At 39.2% G+C, this 21,643-nt stretch overlaps 1 protein-coding gene across 8 annotated transcripts in view; it reads right to left on the bottom strand.

Moving 5' to 3' along the window:
* csde1.L (cold shock domain containing E1 L homeolog) overlaps window positions 1–21,643 on the bottom strand; it is a 57,018-nt gene continuing 35,375 nt past the window's right edge. For 4 of the 8 annotated variants that reach the window (XM_041581125.1, XM_041581122.1, XM_041581126.1 and 1 more), the window contains 11 exons: window positions 21,354–21,518; window positions 21,030–21,038; window positions 18,535–18,642; window positions 17,150–17,325; window positions 9,960–10,072; window positions 9,109–9,228; window positions 8,535–8,621; window positions 6,802–6,980; window positions 4,899–5,062; window positions 2,912–3,044; window positions 1–1,222 (listed from right to left, as the gene is read on the bottom strand). In XM_041581125.1, coding sequence (XP_041437059.1) covers window positions 1,175–1,222; window positions 2,912–3,044; window positions 4,899–5,062; window positions 6,802–6,980; window positions 8,535–8,621; window positions 9,109–9,228; window positions 9,960–10,072; window positions 17,150–17,325; window positions 18,535–18,642; window positions 21,030–21,038; window positions 21,354–21,518 — 1,302 coding nt within the window. In that variant the 3' untranslated portion in view covers window positions 1–1,174. 8 annotated transcript variants of the gene reach the window in all.

The raw sequence follows: 21,643 nt of genomic DNA, 5'->3' as shown, positions 1-21,643 counted from the left end.
TTAATTGGTAAAACTTTATTCTATTTTTCAATTTTTTTTTGCCATTAAACAGAAAAACTGGAGCCAAGTATCATTTTTATAAAGGTAATGTTTCAAACAGAAAAAAAAAACAAAAAACATTTTCCCCTGTTTCTGTAGAAAGTAGCTTTATCTTTCTGGTTTAAAAAGGGCAACTTCATTTCTGGCTTGATAGTATGTGAGTGGGTAACTGGACTGGAGCAAATAAAATAAGACTGGGGGTAAAAAAAAAAAAAAAAAGTACCAGCTTTCTAAGTTTATATTGATGCGACTGACAAATATAGCTATCAAAAGATAAATTGTTACTGTAAACGAAAAAACTGTTTCAGGCACATTTTTCTTCCTTTTAAATCCATTAATGTTTCAAAAGCTGCAGTGTCAAAGCAGCAAAAAACTCCAAAAAGAAAACAAAAAACCGTGCATTTTCATATAATAAATTGAACACACATGGCACATGTCAGGCTTGTTGAACTCTGCACTTCCAAAGTCGCTTGTTAACACAGAAACCAAAATAAATTTTGAAGAAATGCATCCAAAGACGAACAACGTATGCTCGTAAATGCAGAGTTAATATATCCCCTCTGAAAAACTATAAATGTTTGGCTGTCACGGGAATAAGAAGAAACTTTGTTTTATCATTGCTTAGGGAACACTGCATAGGATATATTCCACCTTGTCTATGTGGTCCTTTGATAGAAAAAGAAAGCATAGACCATTGTTGAATAAAAAGGAATTGCTACATTAAGTCTAAGGCAAAGTAAAAAAAAAAAAAAAACCCTTCAGTAACAGGTAGAATATATGCTAAACAGTATGAAAGTGCAGAGATTTGTACGTTAAATCGCATTATGACCAATTCTGTCACAAAAAGGGAAAAAAACTGGTGTTATGATGCATCATTTGAAAGAAAGCTTAAAAAAAAAAAAAGAAAGAAATGATATACTATAAGGCTTAGTTAACTCTTCAGTTGCAAATGGGCATAATTTAAAAAGGGGTTTCCTGGCTTGAAAGTAAGATGGTGATGTTTAAAAAGATTGCAGTCCTTATGCTAAATAAGATTCTTGGAATTTCTGGGCTATAAAGAAGGATGTTGTTTCTCCTCACAAACCCCTTTACTTTGATCATACTTAAATAGGTAATGTGCTTTTGAAGATGGAAATCAGTCGATCACCCCAGCTTGACGGATCTTTCTCTCTGCACCAAATCCCTGAAAAGGTAAAATAAAAATTGTTTCAGTTTAGTTTTATAAATGTATTTAAACAGATTTCTTTAGGATAAAAACCATATCACTTTAGAACAATGAGAATATCTTTAATTTTATCCAAGTACATAAACAAATAAATCACTACATTTGAATAAAAAGGTATATTTTGTATATCGGAATAAAAAGTTGTATTTTATTTTCTTGTAAATTGGGGGTGGCTGCCTGTGTAGCAGCTTAGTTGTCTGAAAACGGGGTGCAACACATCATATACTGCTGCTATAAAGGGATAGTGTTGTCATTTTTCTTTTTTGGCGAGGGGCTTGTTGGAAAATTAAACATTTCCTGGCCAACGGAAAATTCAACAAACATTTCCTGGCCAACAAAATATTGATTTGCAAGATTTTTTTTTTTTTTTAAATTCACATGCTCCCTGCCCATCACAGTTTATTACTGAGCTGCACTACAAGCAGAGGAAGCACCATGTATGTGATTTGAGTCAAGTTAGAAGTGCAGGTGCACCAAATGAGACCACTGTTGTATACACATTCTAATTCTGGATCCCAATTAGAAAAGACATTCTAATTCTGGATCCCAATTAGAAAAGTCAAACCAGCAGTCCACTAAAAGGCCTCTGTATAAGGACTAGGGATGCACCGAATCCACGATTTTTTGATTGGGCCGAACTACCGAATCATTTGCTAAAGAATTGGCTGAATACCGAACCGAATACACATTACATATGCAAATTAGGGGTGGGAAGGGGGAAAACATTTTTCACTTCCTTGTTTCGTGACAAAGAGTCACTCGATTTCCATACCTGCCCCTAATTTGCATTAGGATTCGGATTGGCAGAGCAGAAGGATTCGGGCGAATCCTGCTGAAAAAGGCCGAATCGTGGCCAAATCCCGAACCATGGATTCGGTGCGTGCGTGTGTGTGGATAAGCCGTAGCTGGAGTGAAAGGAGGGGTTTATTATACAGAAGGCTTTCCAGTGAGCGTTTTATTTGACTTTGTATACTGTCCCTTTAAAGGAGAAATCAACCCATTTGTAAAAAACAGAGTACCCCCACCCCAAGTAGACCTCCCTCCTCCCCCCATGCTAACGGCCCCCCCCCAGGGAAATGCCCCATACTTTATACATACCCCTTGGCGCAGATTCTGCCAGCTGAGTTCCACGCATCCATCTTCCGGGTCCTCTGTAACCTGACTGGGAGATTGGTATTTCGCTGCATGCGGATTTGTAGCAATTTGGCAGTTTGCGACAACTGCGCATGTACGGAATTACATGGAAATTGCCTCCCAGTCAGCTTACAGAGGACCTGAAGATGGACGCGTGGAACTCTGCTGGCAGAATCGGCACCAAGGGGTAAAGTATGGGGCATTTCCCCGGGGGGGGGGTACTCTGTTTTTTACAAATGGGTTGAATTCTCCTTTAAAGCTCTAAATAGAGCAAGGAGATGTATTTAGCATAAATTAGATGTTGTGATACAATAGATATATACAGCTGACAGCACATTTTAGAGTAATGGCACACAGGATGTTTTATCGCCAGTGCTAAAAACTCTAGCACAGCTGCCAAGATATCCAAAAATATCTTTGGTTTTATTAATGCTTACTCGATGACACAAAATTAAGTAATTATGTTTAGAAAATGAAGCTAGTTATTAACAACCATAAATAAAATCCTTTTACCTTTGTGTTATCTGGACCTCTAGGCTGGCGTAAAACCATGAGACGTGGGGCACTGGCATCATCCAGCGTTATGCTCTTTAATCGGTTTACTAATCTGTCAGGGCGAGGAGCTGCCACCATTTCTGGGCCTTTGCTGTAATGTAGGGAAGAAAAAAACATGTAATTTTTAAGACAAAAACATTTGCAACAAGGGGGGAATTCACAAAAGTGGGGATATTAAGACAATAAAAGTGGAGATAAGTGTCAGATTTGCCACCAAATTCACAAACCTCTATCTTCACTTTAGTGAATTTGTCTTTTTAAACAGACAGTTTTCAGATTGTCTTTTGCACGACATTTTATAGACAGGTTTTCTGAATTTGTTTTTAGCCCTTACTACGCCTGTCATTCAGACAAACAAATTTTTAGGGGAGGGGTTTGTTTTACCTAGGAAAAATATACATCATTTTTTTTCAGGATAACCTGGGCTTTCTAAATCTGCCTACATGTTTGTGTAATTCCACTTCTGTAACAAGATATAAGGGTCTAAATACAAGAAATGCTATTACGCATAATATAGGGATTTGTATCAGAAATATGTTTTATCTTCGGTCAAGTGTCTACAGTAATTGCTGCCAAAACTAAGTGGGGAGGCTTTACTTTTCCTTTAGGTAATATATTCACTCAAATTGCTAATATTGCCTCCTTCATTAAGCTAAAACTAGTAAAATAATGCAAGTATAAGTTAAAAACTTTACATATAAAATTGACTTTTTTGTTTAATCAGTTTACTTGGTTTGTTAATGAGGCTTTTACACCTATAGGGTTAGACACAAATTTGTGCCCTGACTATAAGTGACTTTGCAATAGATCTGACACACAGGGAAGAGTTATACTGAGCTTTACTTCATTTTTAAAATGCAGGAAGAAAATGTTTAAAATGTTTTTGCACCATTTTTATGTCGTTTGAAGGACAAAATCATAAGTGTCTGTAAACTGTCTTTTTTTTTTTTTAAAACTTCAGTTTTATTTGCAATATTTGAAAAGAGAAATGGTCATGCAATGACATTTATGACAACATAGGGATATGATTTCTCACACGCAGGTGACATCCCAATATGAAAAATACAATTGCAGATAAAATCAATATCAAACAGATAAACATGTCAGCTATCAGTGCAAGTACAGAAAATAAATGGAAAAGGAAAAGAAAAAATACACAATGTGTTTGTAAACTGTCTTTTTGACAAAAAAAAAAATTAAAAAGTGGCGGTTGAGTCGGAATTTAGGCTGATTTCTGTTTGTGAATATGGAGAAAGTATTTTACCACCACTTTTACTCCAGAAATTGGCTCTCTACTTTTGTGAATTGCCTCCTAAGAGTTATAAAAATACCCTGTGAGGGAATGCCACCTGCAGATGGATAAGCACACAGTTGCATTTATAAATAAACTTCACTCAATGTAAAGTGTGTGACAGGGAACAACGTTTCATGGGGACCCCCTGTCACACACTAGAGCCAAGTCCTGAAACTGTGCCCTTTGTTACTCACATGGTTTGACTAGCACAATCCTGCTGAACACAAAGGTTTGGTGCTCAGGGAGAACGGCTCAGTCAAAAATGCCCTTCCCCCTTCTGCTCTTGATTCCAAATTATTTGAATAGAAATCACTATGCCTATGGTTGATGATGAAGGTGACAAGAGGTGATTCTCTGTGTCTCTCTTTTGGGAAGCAAACATGAGTATCCCTGTGTCTGCCATGGGCTGGATGTTTGCTGTGTATGTAAGGTCTTGTGTACCATAGACTTTAAAGAAAAGATGCAACAATACAAACAACCAAAATCACTCCAAGTGGAGTCCAAATGTTTATACTACAACTAACCAGGAACAGGACAGAGTGGTGGTGGGAGTGGATCAGTATAATCTGACTACGTACACTTGTGATCAGATTACACACACAAGATAAGGAATTGCTAACTTTTGAGGCTGTCAGGTGGACAATCATTTACCTTATTAGTGTGACATTGCAACCACTGCACTTTCCGGTCCGCTGATTCAGAATGACAGAGAACTCAACTTCATCCCCAGCTTGGAGTTCAACACCATCCTGGACCTCCTTCACATGGAAGAAAAGTTTCTTACTGTCGCCAACTTCGTAGTTAATGAAGCCAAACTGCAAAATGAAAACACAATATTATTCAGTGCCCATTCAAAGAGGTATAGGAGTTCAACTAAAGGCCTTCAGAATATTTTCCTTTTAAACACCTTCAGAATGTTGGCCATAACTTTAAGGCTTCGCTACTGTAGCTTTCACTGTCTAGTTTACTGGTAATAGGAGGGTGTAGTAATCTCACGGTCAACAAACATTTCAAATGTGCTGTCCCCGTCCTTTCCTTTAGAAATGTTTACGTTTACACAGTATGCGGTTATTATTTCCAGAACAAGTAACTCAGTAGCATGGCTTCTTTCTAAGATCTGCCTTCTCTTATTCAATTAAACAAGTAAAGCAGAATCTCATCTGATAATTATTTCTTTTTTCCATTACACGTGGGCCCAATGCACTTGGATAGCAATTTTGCTCTTGTGAAACCACATGCCTCAACCTCTTGCTAAAGATATTTCATTTTATTAACTCATGGTTTTCATATCTCTTTACCATTTTAGATGAGACATCAAGTATTTTTGTTTCAGCCATTACAACCCAAAATCTCTCGTCCAAATACAGGATTGGGACGCGTTATTCAAAATGCTTGGGACCGGAGTTTTTTTTTTTTGGCCAACTGATTCTTGCACAATTTGGAACTTCATAGCCTAGGTCTAGTAGAAAAATCATGTAAACATTAAATAAACCAAATCTTACAACCTGCCAAAACTGGAATATTTGTTTCCAGCTGAAGCATCCAGTTCCAAAACCTTAAAGGGATATTGTCATGGGAAAACATGTCTTTCAAAATGCAGCAGACTTCTGCATTGGAATCTGTTTTCAAAAGAGCAAACTTTTTTTTTTACATTTGATATTGAAATCCGACATGGAGCTAGACATATTGTCAGTTTCCCAGGTGCCCCAGTCATGTGACTTGTGCTGTGCTCTGATACATTTCAGTCACTCTTTACTACTGCACTGCAAGTTGGAGTGACATTCCCCACTTCCCTCTCCCCAAGCAGCCCTTCACCAGAACAATGGGAAGGTAACAGCTCCCTGGTAGATATAAGAACAGCACTCTATAGCAAAATCCATGTCCCACTGTGACTCCTTTAGTTACATGAAGCAGGAGAAACAATAGCCTGTCAGAAAGCAGCTCCATAGTGCAGCACTGGCTCTTTCTGAAAGCACACGACCAGGCAAAAATGACCTGAGATGGCTGCCTACACATCAATATTAGAACCAAAAAGAACAGACAGAATAAAGTTCTATATGGAAGAGAGAAATATTCGCAGTGTAAACAGTGTAATTTAGAAATAGAAATTACACCATAAAAATCATGACAGAATCCCTAAAAACAAAATTCAGTTGACACTTCCACTTTTCCCATCGATTCAAGCTACTAATTTGGACCCTTAAGTATTAAAATATAAAAATGTGAAAATATCAATCCAAAGTTACTTTCTCAATTGAAAAAGAAAATACTAGTGCAATTATGCACATAGGAAGCCTTAGCTTTGTAATGGCGCACAGTCAAACAATGTATCAACAAATTCCTAACGTTGGTTGTTCAGCGAGATCCATGACAAAGACCCCATTATGTGTTGCAAATATGAAATGTGCAGTCTTTATAACAAATATTTTTAAAAACAGCAGTGGTTGGGTATTTGAGAAATGGTTTCCATGACACCTGATCATGCTGCCAGGCCCCTGCATGTTGGTTGACATGTAAATTGATGTCCCCAAAGCATAACCTAACCATAACTCACCTGATCTTTCACACACTCCACAGTACCTCTGCGGAGGGGCTCAATATTACAGGCCATAGTCTGACCATTTTGACTCAAAACACAGAGCTGGAATTTCACAGTTTCTCCCTTCAGTAGACAATCTGCTTTGTTCTCCATTCCTACAATGCCAAAAGGGATCAAGCTTCCTTTCAGGTTTGCTAGAAAACAAAAGAAATGTTATTTAAATCCATTTTATTCAAGAAAACATGAAAGTTTAAAAATGCTCTTTATAAACATGCCAAGCCTTTAATCAACGTCAGACAAATGACTTTGTATCGGCTTTTAGAGCAGATTGTTGCAGGAATAATCTCTAGCTTCTTATGGAAGCACATAGCATATGCCATAAGCATTTCCACTTTACGTGAATGGAAAGCCGAGGCAGGAATAGAATGGAACTTTGAACAAACTTTATCTGGAGAGGGCCATGATGGTTAAAAATAAGAATTTTTGCCAAAAGCATGAAAAAAATTAATGTTTTACAGTTAGTTATCTAAAGAAGAAACAAGAATGCCAAGAGCATGGCTTTCAGTGACTAGTCCCTTGAATGTACTTTACCCAGTTTTTAATTTTACACTGAAAAATTCCTTTAAACAGGCTGTGCAAAATGTTTATAATATAGTTAGGCATATAAAGGTTGGAGTAACTGGATGTCTAACATAATAGCCAGAACACTACTTCCTGCTTTTCAGCTCTCTTGGTTTACACCGATTGGTTACCAGGCAGTAACCAATCCGAGACATCAGAGACTTGAGGGGAGGGGGGCACATGGGTCATACCTGTTGCTTTTGAATCTGAGCTGAATGCCGAGGATCAATTGCAAACTCACAGAACAGAAATGTACCATGTGGCCTCCCTTCAAGTCGCTGACTAACTCACCGAGTTATAGAGCTGAAAAGCAGGAAGTTGGATTCTGGCTGTTTTATTAGACATCTGTTCACTCCAGCCTTTATATATTACATTTTTGGCTAACTATTAGAAACATTTTTTATTTTGCACAGCCTATTTACCCAGTTATTTTCACACTGAACTGTTAATTTAAATCTATTTAAAACACTTTAATATTAAATTATTCTGGGTAAAATATTCAATAGTGCACCTATGCAGGTCTTCACTTTTTGGCATAAAGATAAACTACCTTCTGAAATATCACCAGTTCATGGTTTCTTTGCGATTGTTCTTTATACACCACTAACATATTAAACTAACAATTACAAGCATAGTCAATTCAAAGTTGTCAGTTTATACCGGTCTTTTACATTTCAGTAATGAGCATATAAGTGTTTTTGGTTGACCACATCTTAGTCTGGCACATCACCCTTTTCTGTGAATCATTATGTATGCCAAAATGTTGCAATATACCCAGGAACCAAATATTTTCGCGCCTACTTAGAATTGCTTAGAATACGGCAATATTAAAGGGGCGGTTCACCTTTAAGCTAAGTTTTTATTACCGATCCTTCTATTTAGGCCTCTCGTATTCATATTCCAGTCTCTTATTCCAATACATAGTTGCTAGGATAATTTGGACCCTAGTTATCAGATTGCTTAAAATGCATTTAGAAGAGCTGCTGAATAAAAAGCTAAATAACTCAAAAACCACAAATAAAAAATTAAAACAAATTGAAAATTGTCTCAGAACATTACACTCTACATCTGCTAAAAGTTCTCAAAGGTGAACAACCCCTTTAAATTGTACTTTCAATATAGCTAACCATGTTTTTTTGCTTCAGGGTCGTCATCATCTTCAATTTCCTCAGCTTGTTCAGGAATTTCTTCTGTGATTTTCTGCTCATCTTCAACTAGAAATAAAACAAAAACATACAATCAGCTTGATTCCCACCAACAGCTCGATAACCCAGCAACACCACTACTAAAAACAATACAACCAGCACATCAGCTCAGCATGTTCACCTTAATGTCATCTTATATTCAGATTGCATCAACAACCATAAGCATTAGGATGTTATAAAATAAACGTCTCAACTTATTGCATCAAACTTGTCATGAGATGGGCGGAAAGACACTAAGGATATAAGGAGATGTATCCTGAATAATACAGGTTATGCATATAACCTTAAGTGAATTATTCTTATAGGATTATGGGATAATCTTAAAAATAACATAATATGAAGGATATGCCAATAAATGCTACATCACCTGATAATTTTAACATTACATGAGATTACTACAAGTTCTACTTAACCACATTAACAAAAAATAATTATCCAAGAAAACTTACCCTCTTCTTGAAGTTCAATCAAAAAATAATTATCCAAGAAAACTTACCCTCTTCTTGAAGTTCAATCATGCCCTGGTATTCGGTTTGCGTAGGATCTACACTCCTTAGAGGTCTGACCACTTTACCCCAATAAATCATTGGGTCCACCTCATCATTTGATCCATTGACTACATAGCAGAGGGGGGGAAAATAGTTGAGTGTAGCATTCCATAGGTGTCTTTTCTCCCTTGTATCAGTTTTTGTAAGCATTGCAATCATTTAATTATAGCATTTGAACAAAATGATAACAGTACAAAAGCATTAACTTAATTAGGTTGGCCTTTGACTTATTGTAGCACTTTTCAGGTTATTTCAGGCCCGCTCCACTGTCTTCAAGGAGTTTATTAAAACATTGCGGCTTTCATTTTTACACGCCTGTTTGGGAGAATGCTTTGAGTGCCTACTCTTAATCAATACAGTTGGATTAGACCCACATGATCTGAAGCAAAATCTGACTCCTACTGTTTTGTACATTGTTTTTACATTGTATTCTTTATAAGGCCCGCAACTCCCAAAACGTTTTAAGTGTTATATGTATTTAAACAATATACAGTTACCGTGTACTAGACAAACTGCATGTTGAATAGGGCAAAATTGCTCATATTTTACAAAAGATAATAAATAAGGGGTCAAATGTGCTCTACAGGAGCTATGCAATGAAAACCTCTTATTACAGGTAACAGTACATATAGTGGAAATTAAATTTCTTCAAATGGGATTTTTTGCCTTCCTCTGGATCAACAGTTAGGCAGGTTAAAATAGAGTTAAAAGGTTAAACTTGGACGTGTCTTCTTTCAACCTAATGTACTATGTTACGTATATCCAAAATAGGAGATGCATACATTTCTAATACACATACCTTGATGAGCCTTGGTAACTCTCTCAGCACTGACTTTGTTTCCCTTGCCTTTTGACAAACTGTACTCCACCATATCCCCCATATCCAGCTTATCCACATCTCCAGAATACTCACTGTATCAACAAAACAGGATGAGAAGAAGATTATTTCTTTACAGCATGGCTTAATGCAATGCATTTCTATGTCTTGTGTGGTTAAATAGTGCAGTTTGTTGGCAAATCAGATAATGTAAAATCAGGCAATTTATGGACTATTAAAATGGCTCATTTAGAAACTTATGTTCACAGCCCTGAATTACCAATGCTTAAATTGACCAGGGCAAAAGTGTAAAGTTATTTTACACATATAAGTAGAAAAGCACAGAATAGTTCAGATGTGAAACTGAACAAAAAGAGAATTTGTTATCATACTTACCGATAAATCTCTTTCTCGGAGTCCCGTATAGGCAGCACAGGGCACTCGTGGGTTAATACACCATTCCCTTTAGGAGGCAGGATGGAACTAAACTTTTGATCCCTCTGGGGGATCCTCCTCTTCCTTGTATTAACCCCGCCTACTTCAGTTTCGACTAGCACAGCTTATAAGTAGTATAGAACAGAGAAGAATTAGGGAGGTTAACTCCCTGTGCTGCCTATACGGGACTCCGAGAAAGAGATTTATCGGTAAGTATGATAACAAATTCTCTTTTATCGGTCGTCCCTAGGCAGCACAGGGCACTCGTGGGTGAGTCCCAAAGCTAAGTGAAAGGGGGGGAAAGATAAGTAATAAAGAGGAGACTGAAAAAATTAAGGTGGAAGGCACTAACATGTGCGAAAGACCTTTACTTGTTAACTACAGTTTGTAGAACTTTTCTGCCAAAACTTGCATCCGCAGAAGCATAAACGTTGAACTTATAGAACTTCGTAAATGTGTGTAAAGACGACCAGGTAGCCGCTTTACAAATCTGATCCATGGAAGCTTGATTATAAAGAGCCCATGAAGCACTCATGCCCCTTGTTGAACGGGCTCCAACTTTTAAAGGCGTGGGTAGACCTTTGAGCTTGTAAATGTACAGAATTAAGTCTTTAATCCATCTAGCAATGGACATCTTGGAAGCCGAATTCCCTCTACCTTGTGGACCATAGAGAACAAAAAGAGCGTCTGTCTTCCTGACGCTTTCCGTCCTATGCAAATAGAATTTGAGCGCCCGAACCACATCTAGCGTGTGTAAGCGTCTTTCAAGCTCAGATGTTGGTTTTGGACAGAAGGAGGGAAGGACAATTTCCTGGTTGAGGTGGAATTCGGAAGACACCTTGGGTCGGAAAGATGGGATAGTTCGCAGTACTACTTTGTCCTCGTGGAAAATGCAGAAAGGTGGTTTACAGCTAAGAGCACCAATTTCCGAAACTCGTCTCGCCGACGAGATAGCCACCAAAAAGGAGACCTTTCAAGTAAGAAACTTCATATCTATAGAAGCTAGAGGTTCGAAAGGGCGACCCTGCAGTACTTGGAGTATGAAATTCAAGTTCCATGGTGGTAAAGGATCTTTATATGGAGGCCTGATATGAGTGGCGGCTTGGATAAAAGTCCTGACATCAGGAAACGATGCTAGCTGAAGTTGAAAGAGCACCGATAATGCTGAGATCTGGACCTTAAGTGAATTGACTCCCAATCCTCTATCCATGCCATCCTGAAGGAATTCCAGGATTAGAGGAACCGTGCACGTTTGATAATCAGAGCGTTTCTGTCTACACCAGTCAATGTAGCATGACCATATGCGGTGATAGGTAGAGCTTGTTGTTGGTTTGCGTGCTCTCAACAGGGTGGTGGTGACTTTGTCTGAGAACCCCTTACCCTTCCATATGGAGCTTTCAATAGCCATGCCGTCAGGGATAATCTGTCCAACGATGGGTGCCAACAGGGGCCCTGTTGCAGCAAGTCTGGCCGTTGAGGAAGTGGCCACGGGGGAGCAATTGAAAGTCTCTTTAGATCTGAAAACCAAGCCCTCCTGGGCCAAAACGGTGCGATCACAATTGCTGTTGTTCGAAACAGACACAGACGACGGAGAACAGGGTGGATCATTGGTATGGGTGGAAAAATGTAGACCAGTTGAAAGTCCCAATCTGACGTCATTGCATCCACTGACCAAGCATTTGGGTCGTGATACCTGGAACAATAATCCGGAACTTGGTGATTGAATTTGCTGGCCATCAGGTCCACCTGTGGGATCCCCCACTTGACCGTAAGTTGCTGAAACACTTCCGTGTGCAGTGCCCATTCTCCCGGATCGAGAGTGGTCCGGCTTAAGAAGTCTGCTTCCCAATTCAACTGGCCTGGAATGTACACGGCCGCTAGTCTGCACGAATTGTCTTCCGCCCATTGTAGGATGCGGGACACTTCCTTCCATGCTGCACTGCTGTGAGTGCCTCCCTGGTGGTTTATATACGCCACCGTTGTAGCGTTGTCTGACCTGACTTTTACTGGGTATCCCCTCAGAAGATCCGACCAGTGTCTTAGCGCCAGGTAAACCGCCCGTAGTTCCAGTACGTTTATGTGGAGTGAGGTTTCCTTCTGTGACCACCGACCTTGTACAGACCTGTGGTCGAATACGCCGCCCCAGCCTGTGAGACTGGCGTCTGTGGTGATTGCCCAGTTGGCAATGGAACATAGTTTTCCTTTGATGTTTTCTATTTGAATCCACCACTGAAGAGAAATTTTGGTTGCCTCTGATAGAAAAATTGAATAGTCCAAATTGTTGTAATCTCCTCTCCATTTTTGGAGAAAATCCAGCTGGAGGTTTCTCATGTGGGCTTGAGCAAAAGGTACGACCTCTATGGCTGAGGTCATAAGTCCTAGTAGTCGCATGCAGTCCCTGGCCGAGATTGACCTTTGGGATATTGCCTGATTTGCCGCAGCTTGAAGTTTGAGTTGCTTTTGAGTCGTCAGAAAAACCTTGTGCTGCCGAGAGTCGAACTGGACTCCCAGAAAGATGATCGACTGAGTTGGAATTAAAGTACTTTTTGAAAAGTGGATCTTCCAGCCGTGAGATTCTAAAACTTCTTTGCAGAGGTTTGTGTGGGCTAAGGCCGTTGTGTATGTAGGTGCCCGAATTAGCAGGTCGTCTAGGTATGGCAGCACCACAATATCTAGTTGTCTTAAGTGTGCCACCAGAGCTGCCATAAGTTTCGTGAATACTCTGGGTGCCGTTGCGAGGCCGAAAGGAAGAGCTTGAAACTGGTAGTGGATACCCTGAACTGCAAAGCGTAGAAACTGTTGAGAGTCCACGTGAATTGGGACGTGTAGATAAGCGTCCTTTAGATCTATGGCCGTGAAAAAATCTCCTTGTTCCACATTTGCGATCACGGATCTCAGAGATTCCATTTTGAATGAAGGTACATAGAGAAACTTGTTGAGAAATTTTAGTTCTAGTACAGGACGTTGTGAACCATCAGAAACAGATTTGAATAAAACCCTAGCCCCCGTTGATCTGTGGGAACGGTTATTATCGACTTGGCTTTGAGCATAGTTTGGATTGCCAGTTTTAAAGCTCTCTTTTTGTTTGGTAGGGATGGCAGGGTTGAACGAATGAATCGTTGGGGGGGGTGACCTGTGAAATTGTAGCCTGTAGCCCCTTGAAACTATGTTGAGAACCCAGGTGTCTGAAGTTGTGGTTAGCCAGGTGTCCCTGAACTTTAAGAGGCGCCCCCCTATCGCCTCCGTAAGATCGGGGGAGGCTGCCCCTTCATGCGTCTCGTGTCTTGTCTGTTGCACCCGTGGTATTGCGCCTCTGAAAGTTCCAGGAGGGTTTCTTGGAGGGACGAAAATTACCCTTGGGTTGGTTAGAGTAGGTTTGTTGTCTGGAATGCTGCGGGGAAGGTCTCCCAAAATTCGTTGACCGAAATGGCCTTCTTGACTGTGTGTTTGGAGGTTTAGATTTTTTGTCTTGTGGTAAAAAGTTGCTTTTTCCTCCAGTGATCTTATTTATCAAAGTATCTAGTTCCGGCCCGAAGAGTGAAGCCCCTGAAAATGGCAGAGTAACTAAATTTTTCTTGGAGGCTGGATCCGCACTCCAAGATTTGAGCCAAAGTGCTCTTCTAGCACCTACTGAAAATGCAGAGGCCCTAGCTTGTAATTGAAGGGTGTCCATAGAGGCATCGCATAAAAAGTGTGCCGCATTAAGCACCTTTGAGAGATGACTATGCATGTCAAAAGAATACTCAGAACAACCTGATAACGCTTCTTCTAGCCACAGGGTCATAGTTCGCGCAACACATGCTGCTGCGATTGACGGTTTAAATGCCGCTGTAGATGAGGCAAAACAGCTTTTTAAAAGATATTCCGCCTTCCTGTCCATGGGATCTCTGAACGCTGTTCCGTCTTCTAAAGGTATAGTCGTACATTTAGCCAATCTAGCTATCGGGGCGTCAACCTTGGGTATCGTTTCCCATTTATCTCTGAGCTTGGCTGAAAGGATACAGTATATCCATTCTCTTATCTTTGACTGCCCTGCGGTCTGGAGCTTTCCATTCCTTATTAATGACCTCCTGCACTGTCTCATGTACAGGGAAAAATCTTTGTTTCCTTATAGTGGGGCTAAACAGTTTATCCAGCTTGTTGGATTCTTTGTGTTCCTCTTGAATGCCTAGAGTATGGAACATGTCTGCTAACAGTGAGTGAATAGCTTCCGATTGTGATTTGTGGGAGCTTTCTAGTTGTGGATTAGTGTGCTCCTCATCTTCCCAGTCTGAATCGTCCTCAGGAATTACCCCTTCTTCCTCTGAGGAATGCAAATCCACCTCTGCTTGAGGTGGGTTTTGAGTCACTGCTTGTGGAGTTTGAGATATCTGGTTAGCTGCTATCTTTTCAATAGCAGATGACAGTCAACAATGATGCCTGAAATGGCTGAAACCAATCTGGAATTTGTGAAACAGAAGGTGCTGCTGAATCAGCTCTCACTTCTGTGGGCTTGCGTTTTTTCTGGTATTGTTGTACTTCTTTATCCTTATGTCTCTTTTTCACAGATACTGAGGTTGTATCTGAGCCTGACTGAGTGTCTATCTTATCTTGTGTAGATAAGTTTGCTTTATTAAGGTCAGACGCCATGTTAGGCTATGCAGTGCCAATGAAAGAGAGAGAGAGAAAGGGGTAGTACAGATAAAAGGAGAAAATATAAGCTGTACCAGTAGTAACCGGATAATAGCCGTTACTTTAATAGGTTCCCCTGAATCTCCGACGCGTCACCCCTGCAGTGCTGTAGCGGATAATGGCCGCGCGGCTAGGTATATCACTCCCTGCTACGATATGCGCATCCAAAATGGCGGCCGGAAGTGCGCGACGTGTGGCGCGAGATTTGCCTTCAGTGTAATGCCGGCTGAAGCGGCTTCTCTATGAGGGACGGCGTTCCGGCAGCGTTAAGGCATGCCTTTCGCCTAATCCGCACTTGGCAGCGCTGAAGCTTGCCTTGACAATGTGCGTTGCAAAGCAACTAGGGCAGCGCTGAAGCTTGCCTTTATGTCAAAAATTGACAAATCAACCAGGGCAGCGCTGAAGCTTACCCCTTTTTTTTTTTTATCCTGATGGATAACTCCTGTGAATAAAAATAACAAAATGAATAACAAAATGAATGGGAGCACTGCTCCCACACATCCTACCTCCTTGCAGGATGGAAAAAAACTGAAGTAGGCGGGGTTAATACAAGGAAGAGGAGGATCCCCCAGAGGGATCAAAAGTTTAGTTCCATCCTGCCTCCTAAAGGGAATGGTGTATTAACCCACGAGTGCCCTGTGCTGCCTAGGGACGACCGAGAAACAAATTTACAGAAAAGGGCTGAAAGATTCTGAAGTATGAAAAAAAACAAAAAACTATTCACTGGAAGTTCAACAAGGTTTTTCATGGGCCAGCAAAAAAACATGGTCTGGAATGGTTTAAGGCCTCTTGCGCTCAGAGAACAGAGGTGAACAAAATGCCCTTCGGGCCTGTCACGGCTTCTTATATTAGTGAATCACAAAGCAATGTTCCCTCTAATTCCTGCTCAGCTACTCGCACAAAAAAAGTATGCGCAGTATTTTTTTTAAAAAAAAAAGTGTGCGCAGGTAAGAATAAATGCAAAATTGTGCGTTTTCATAAAAAATTGTGTGTTCACAAAAGTGTGCACAGCTTAGAGGGAACACTGATCACAAGTGCCCTACTAAAAAAAAGGGATTTGGGACAACATGCTAAAATTTTGCTACAAGGTCTGCCTGTCATCACTTCATGTGTCCCATTTAATTTGGCACTTGTCTTACAATATTGGTAAGCAGCGAAAGAAACCCGGAGTATTGTTCACAAGGCCGAGGCCTATATTTGCCCTAAATATTGATTTGACATGAAATTTTAAATTTGTATTAGAAGAGGACTGTCCAACTAAAGCACATGGGCCACATGTAAATAGTAGTCCACAACTTGACTCAGTGCTTTGTAGATACATTTGCTTGACAATAAATTCAAAAAAATAAAAAATATTGTAGCTAAATATATCAAAAAAAGTTGGAAACAGGTATGGGACATGTTATCCAAAATGCTCAGGACCTGGGGTTTTACGGATAAGGGATCTTTCGTAATTTGGATCTACATACCTTAAGTCTACTAGAAAATCATTTAAACATTAATTGAACCCAATTTATTATTAATATGTATTTATATAGCACCAACATATTGCACTTGTTTTGTTATATCTTCGTTGGGATCAAGTAAAAGGTGCCGTTTTATAACAGGTATGGGACCTGTTATCTGGAAACCAGTTATCCAGAAAGCTCTTAATTACAGGAAGGCCGTCTCCCATAGACTCCATTTTATCCAAATTTTTAAAAATGATTTCCTTTGTTCTCTGTAATTAAAAAAAAAAAAAGTAATGTTTCAATGTTTACATGATTTTCTAGTAGATTTAAGGTATGAGGATCTAAATTACAGAAAGATCAGTTATCCGGAAAACCACAGGTTCTGAGCATTCTGGATAACAGGTCCCATACCTGTATAACAGAGAAAAAGGAAATCATTTGAAAAATGTTAATTATTTGATTATAATGGAGTTTATGGGAGACAACCTTTCAGTAATTTGGAGCTTTCTGGATAACAGGTTTCCAGATAATGGATCATATACCTGTACTATAATATATTTAGATAAGTAGTGTCTACAGAAACATCTAAATGCAATTAACAGTCAAACACTATACCTGTAATGAAAGAAAATCTCTTTATCATGGTTTGCAGTTTCAATGAATCCAAAGTTATCTTTAAGGGTGGCCACATAGCCATAAAATCTTTTGGCATTCGAGTTGCGTCCAAGAACTTTCATGGATACAGCACTCTGCTGACCAGTCCTTTTGGCTTCACAAATGCTGAACTCAACCTGCACAAAAAATAAATAAATAAAAATATATCCTTTTTAAAGAGTCAAAAAGCGCATTTTCAGACTACACTGGCCCTGTCAAAAGGAATACTATATATGACTTAAGAAATGCAAAGGTTTACCATTTGTAAATGTAATTAGCTGCACCACAGTGCAAGACAGTTTTTTTTAATGCTGCCTACTATCACACAAATCTTCCACCAATTAAAAAAAACCCTTAAAAACAAAATGAATATACAAATGCTCAAGAGTATTTTTGTATGCACGTTTGAAATTCAGTTAGAATTTTTTTTTTTTTTTTTAAAGATCTTAGCAATCTAAAAATAATGAAACCAAAACAGTGCCATCCGAAGGACAGTTCTGCTGACCAGACTTACCGTTTTGACAAATTTTAAAAGAGCAACATCAAGGGTTGCCTTTTCTGAAATTAACATTTTACCATCGGATAACTTTTCTCTGTTTTTTTTTAAAGGAGAAGGAAAGTCTTCTTGCACTTGGGGGTGCCAATTGATTTAAATACTTACCTGAAACCCCGGCCAGTGCTCCTATCAGCAGAAAACTGCACCAGCCTGGAGCACTTCGTGAGCACCACAAAGCGATCCTCTTGCAGCTTCCGCTTTCTTCTCGTGGCTGAACATGTGCAGTAAAGTAAAACTTTAACTAAAAAGACGGCTATTTTGTTCTACTGCGCATGCGTTTGCTCTGAAAATTTGAAGAGGAAGATGGAAGAGGATCGCTCTGTGGAATAACCCTGGACCAGTGCAGTTTTCTGCACCGGTATGGGGTTTCAGGCAAGTCAATACAATCACTTGGGGTGCCTAACATTTGGCACCCCCAAGTGGAAGAAGACTCCTTTAAAGCAAAAAAAGTTCAGCCCGGTCAGCAGAACTGTACAGCAGGTGGCACCATTTCCTTATTTTAAAATGTCCAATATCTATACAAGTAATGTAAATTGCAAATGTGCTCAAGAGGACCCGGAGCTAGATTACATTAGTTTTAATGGCCTACATTTCCTTTACCAAGTAAAGGAGACCTTAAATGTTTTTAATGATGTGCAATTGCAAATCATTTATAGTTGTTGGGAATATATTGCAGTGAAACGTAAGACATAAGAGAAATCACAGCCCCTACTTGTGACCAACAAAGGAACAGACTTAGTGTTTTTTTTCTCCCAGACAACACAATTTTTTCAGCATATTTTCTTATTACCTTATCGCCAACTTGGGGTGCACATGATCCTTCAATATCTTTGAGATGGTATGATACAGTTAGCCTGATGCCACAGTCTTCATAAGAAATGATTCCTTCTTCACCCTCCTATTATAAAGAAGGAATAAAAGATTTTTGACATCTAGTGCTAGCCATGGAAAATTGCAAGGTTAAACATTTGGACAAAAGATCTACCCAGTTTCAGAGTTTTTTTTTTTCTTTTGGACCAATCCTTTAACATCCCAAATATTTACTATTTTTTTAGACTCACATATGCCCACATCAAAACATTTCTTAAAATATAATGTTTTTTATCAGTCCTACAGTGATATTGGTGATGTGGTAAATGTTAATACATTCTTTAATTACAAAGGCCAAAACCAGCCTGATACAAAATCAAATTGGTCAAAAAAAAAAAAAAGCAATTCAACTCCAGTCATGACATTTGACAAAACCTTTTAACAGCAGAGTATTACTTTCCATCATATTTAACCGGCATCAACAACTTTAGTTAGTAACCAAGTGCTGTGTGACCTCTTATTTCAAAGAATAGAAGGCCCAACAAAACATTATGGCTTGTTAATAAATTATTTCCTTCACGCACATATAGTGCCTGGGACACCACACCAGGCTGTACATTCCAAAAAAATCATTTGCCTACATAAAGTTGAACAGAATGTTGACCATGTACTATTGCATGCACATTTACTATGTGCATTAGACATACAAGAGTGTGGGGGGAAAAAAAAAAAGCTGGTATTCTTTGACTGACTATGTACTCCCATAAGCAATTTAAAGGAAACCTATACCTCCAAAATTAATACTTGAGCAAGATAGTTTAAGTGGCATATTAAAGAATCTTACTCGTGATATGCGGGCCAGCCCAAAACCCTCCTGCACAAAATCTTCGGGTCGCGGGCAGGTCGAGCTCTTCTCCCGCTCTCCCCGCCCTAGTACTGATGGCTTACAGTGCCGAAATTTATAAACTTCCACCTGCCCCGCCCCTTAGTGATGTCACTGTGGGGCGGGTAATAAAGAGGCCAGGAGCGGGTCGAGAAATTCTCAACCCGCACATCACTAAATCTTACCAAACTGGAATATATATTTAAGTAAATATTGCCCTTTTACAACTCCTGCCTTGAACCAACATTTCGTGATGGTCTGTGTGCTGCCTCAGTGATTACCTGACCAGAAATATTACAACCAACGATCTGAAGAAAGTGTGGAAGCAAAAGACAGAACTCAAGTCTGTTAATTGGCTCATGCGACCCAACAAGTATAGTTTGTTTGGTTTGTTTGTGTGCACCGTGAATCCTACAATCCCAGGGAGCGTCCCCTTATTTTTTTTTATTTAGGATTACCTAATGGCAGATACTACTAAAAAAAAAGTATATTATGAAAATAGTATATAATGAATACTTAATAATGAATGAGTATATTATGAATATTCGAGCAAAACCCATAGATAAGGAAGAATTTTAAGAGTCCTTGCAGAGTGCCCTGGTTAGTGTTGAACTCAGGATCTCTGTGTTGCTGCACAAGTGCTAAACACTGAGCCACCATGCCGTCCATCTAGAATTTAAAAATGGTTTAGTAATGATTACAACTTTTCCTTTTAAGTGGGCTGCAATGTGGGCATGACTACAAAGGATGAAATCCTTTGCAATTACCCATATGTGCAAAATTTCAATATATGAAATATACTTATATGGATGAGCGCAAAGGATTTCTTCTTTGTCTGGATGTATTTTGTCACAACCCCATTGCATTCCCACTTAGTCTTTCCCATAGTTTATAAATGAGCAGCGGCCAGCTTTATGTTGTAGCTCCTACCATTCCAACTTTTGTCAGGTAATCCCTTTGGTGTCCAATAAAAGAACAATCATATTGGAGTTTAAAGTTAAAAAAGCAAATTGTAGGGAACCCTTAGTCCTATAAAACCATTAATGAAATCAGATGAAGACAGTGTAGGCCTGGTTAGATCAAGCATGAGTCATCACTCCAGGAGCAGAACTCAAACTGCAGTTGGCCAGTTTGTAATATATTGGAAGTGTGGGGACAAAATCCCAGTTTTGTTAATGTCCTAAGTACACAAATATGGGTGAGTGCAGAGTATTTCTTGCCTTTGTTTAGATTAAACTCAAAATACTGCACATTTGCTGGTTAAACGAGATAAGGAACTTCGACTAAGTTAAACTAGGGCACAGGCAAATGTGAATGATGAAATATCTGAAGTGCTGTCTATCCAATATAAAAAAAAACAGATACACTTAGCAATGGCTAGGCTCATTCAACTTGAATGCTGAATGTCCATTACTGGCCTTTAACTATTGGTAAAGTCTTACTGTGAGCCTTCCCAGGGGCACCAGAGAGGCTAGCTGAGCACACCCACACACTGATTAGTAGAGCAAGTGAATAAAATCTAGGCAAACATGCCACAAAAGTCAAACATCTCTCCAGAATAGTGATGAACACCACCATGCTCTGTAGCTTACCTTCTTTTTCTACATGAAATAGCCAGATTATAATCATGGTGACAAAAGTAGAAAGAAGAGTTATTTAGAATTAGAATAGTCAAGTTAAGTTGTTTGCTCAAAGTTTATGTAACATGCCATTTACATAGAAAGGACTCTTGAAGCAAAGTGTCCAGTGTAAGGTATGGATTTTAAAGTTCAGACATGTGATAGATTAACCTTCAAGACAGACTTTTGCTACTAGATGAAACAGGAGGGTGAATGTACATGTACTTTGGTCTCAGATCCAGTATGCATTGGGGATGGACAGATTGTAACAAAAAATAAAGAGCACAGAATAAGTACCTTTTCCTTTCCCTTGTTGGGGCTGGATGATTTATCGTTGACTGCTGTAGCTTCTTTTTCAACAAGACCAATAAAGCGATGCTCCGATTGTGTGTGAAATGAGACTGTCCCTTTCGGGAGTTTTTTAATCCTTATGGCATGATTTCTCTGAGCAGATAACATGTCCTGGAAAAAGACAAAAACCAAGAAGTTAAACTCCACTTGGAAAAAATTAACACACACTCACTAGGCTAATGTTAAATGTCCACTGTTAAACACTCAGGTACCTATAAAAGGGAAAAAAAAAACAA

The sequence above is a fragment of the Xenopus laevis genome, chromosome 2L (assembly GCF_017654675.1).
Source record: "Xenopus laevis strain J_2021 chromosome 2L, Xenopus_laevis_v10.1, whole genome shotgun sequence".
NCBI lineage: Eukaryota > Metazoa > Chordata > Amphibia > Anura > Pipidae > Xenopus > Xenopus laevis.
Note: the sequence above shows the minus strand (reverse complement) of the source record. Positions and strands in the feature narration are given on the sequence as shown.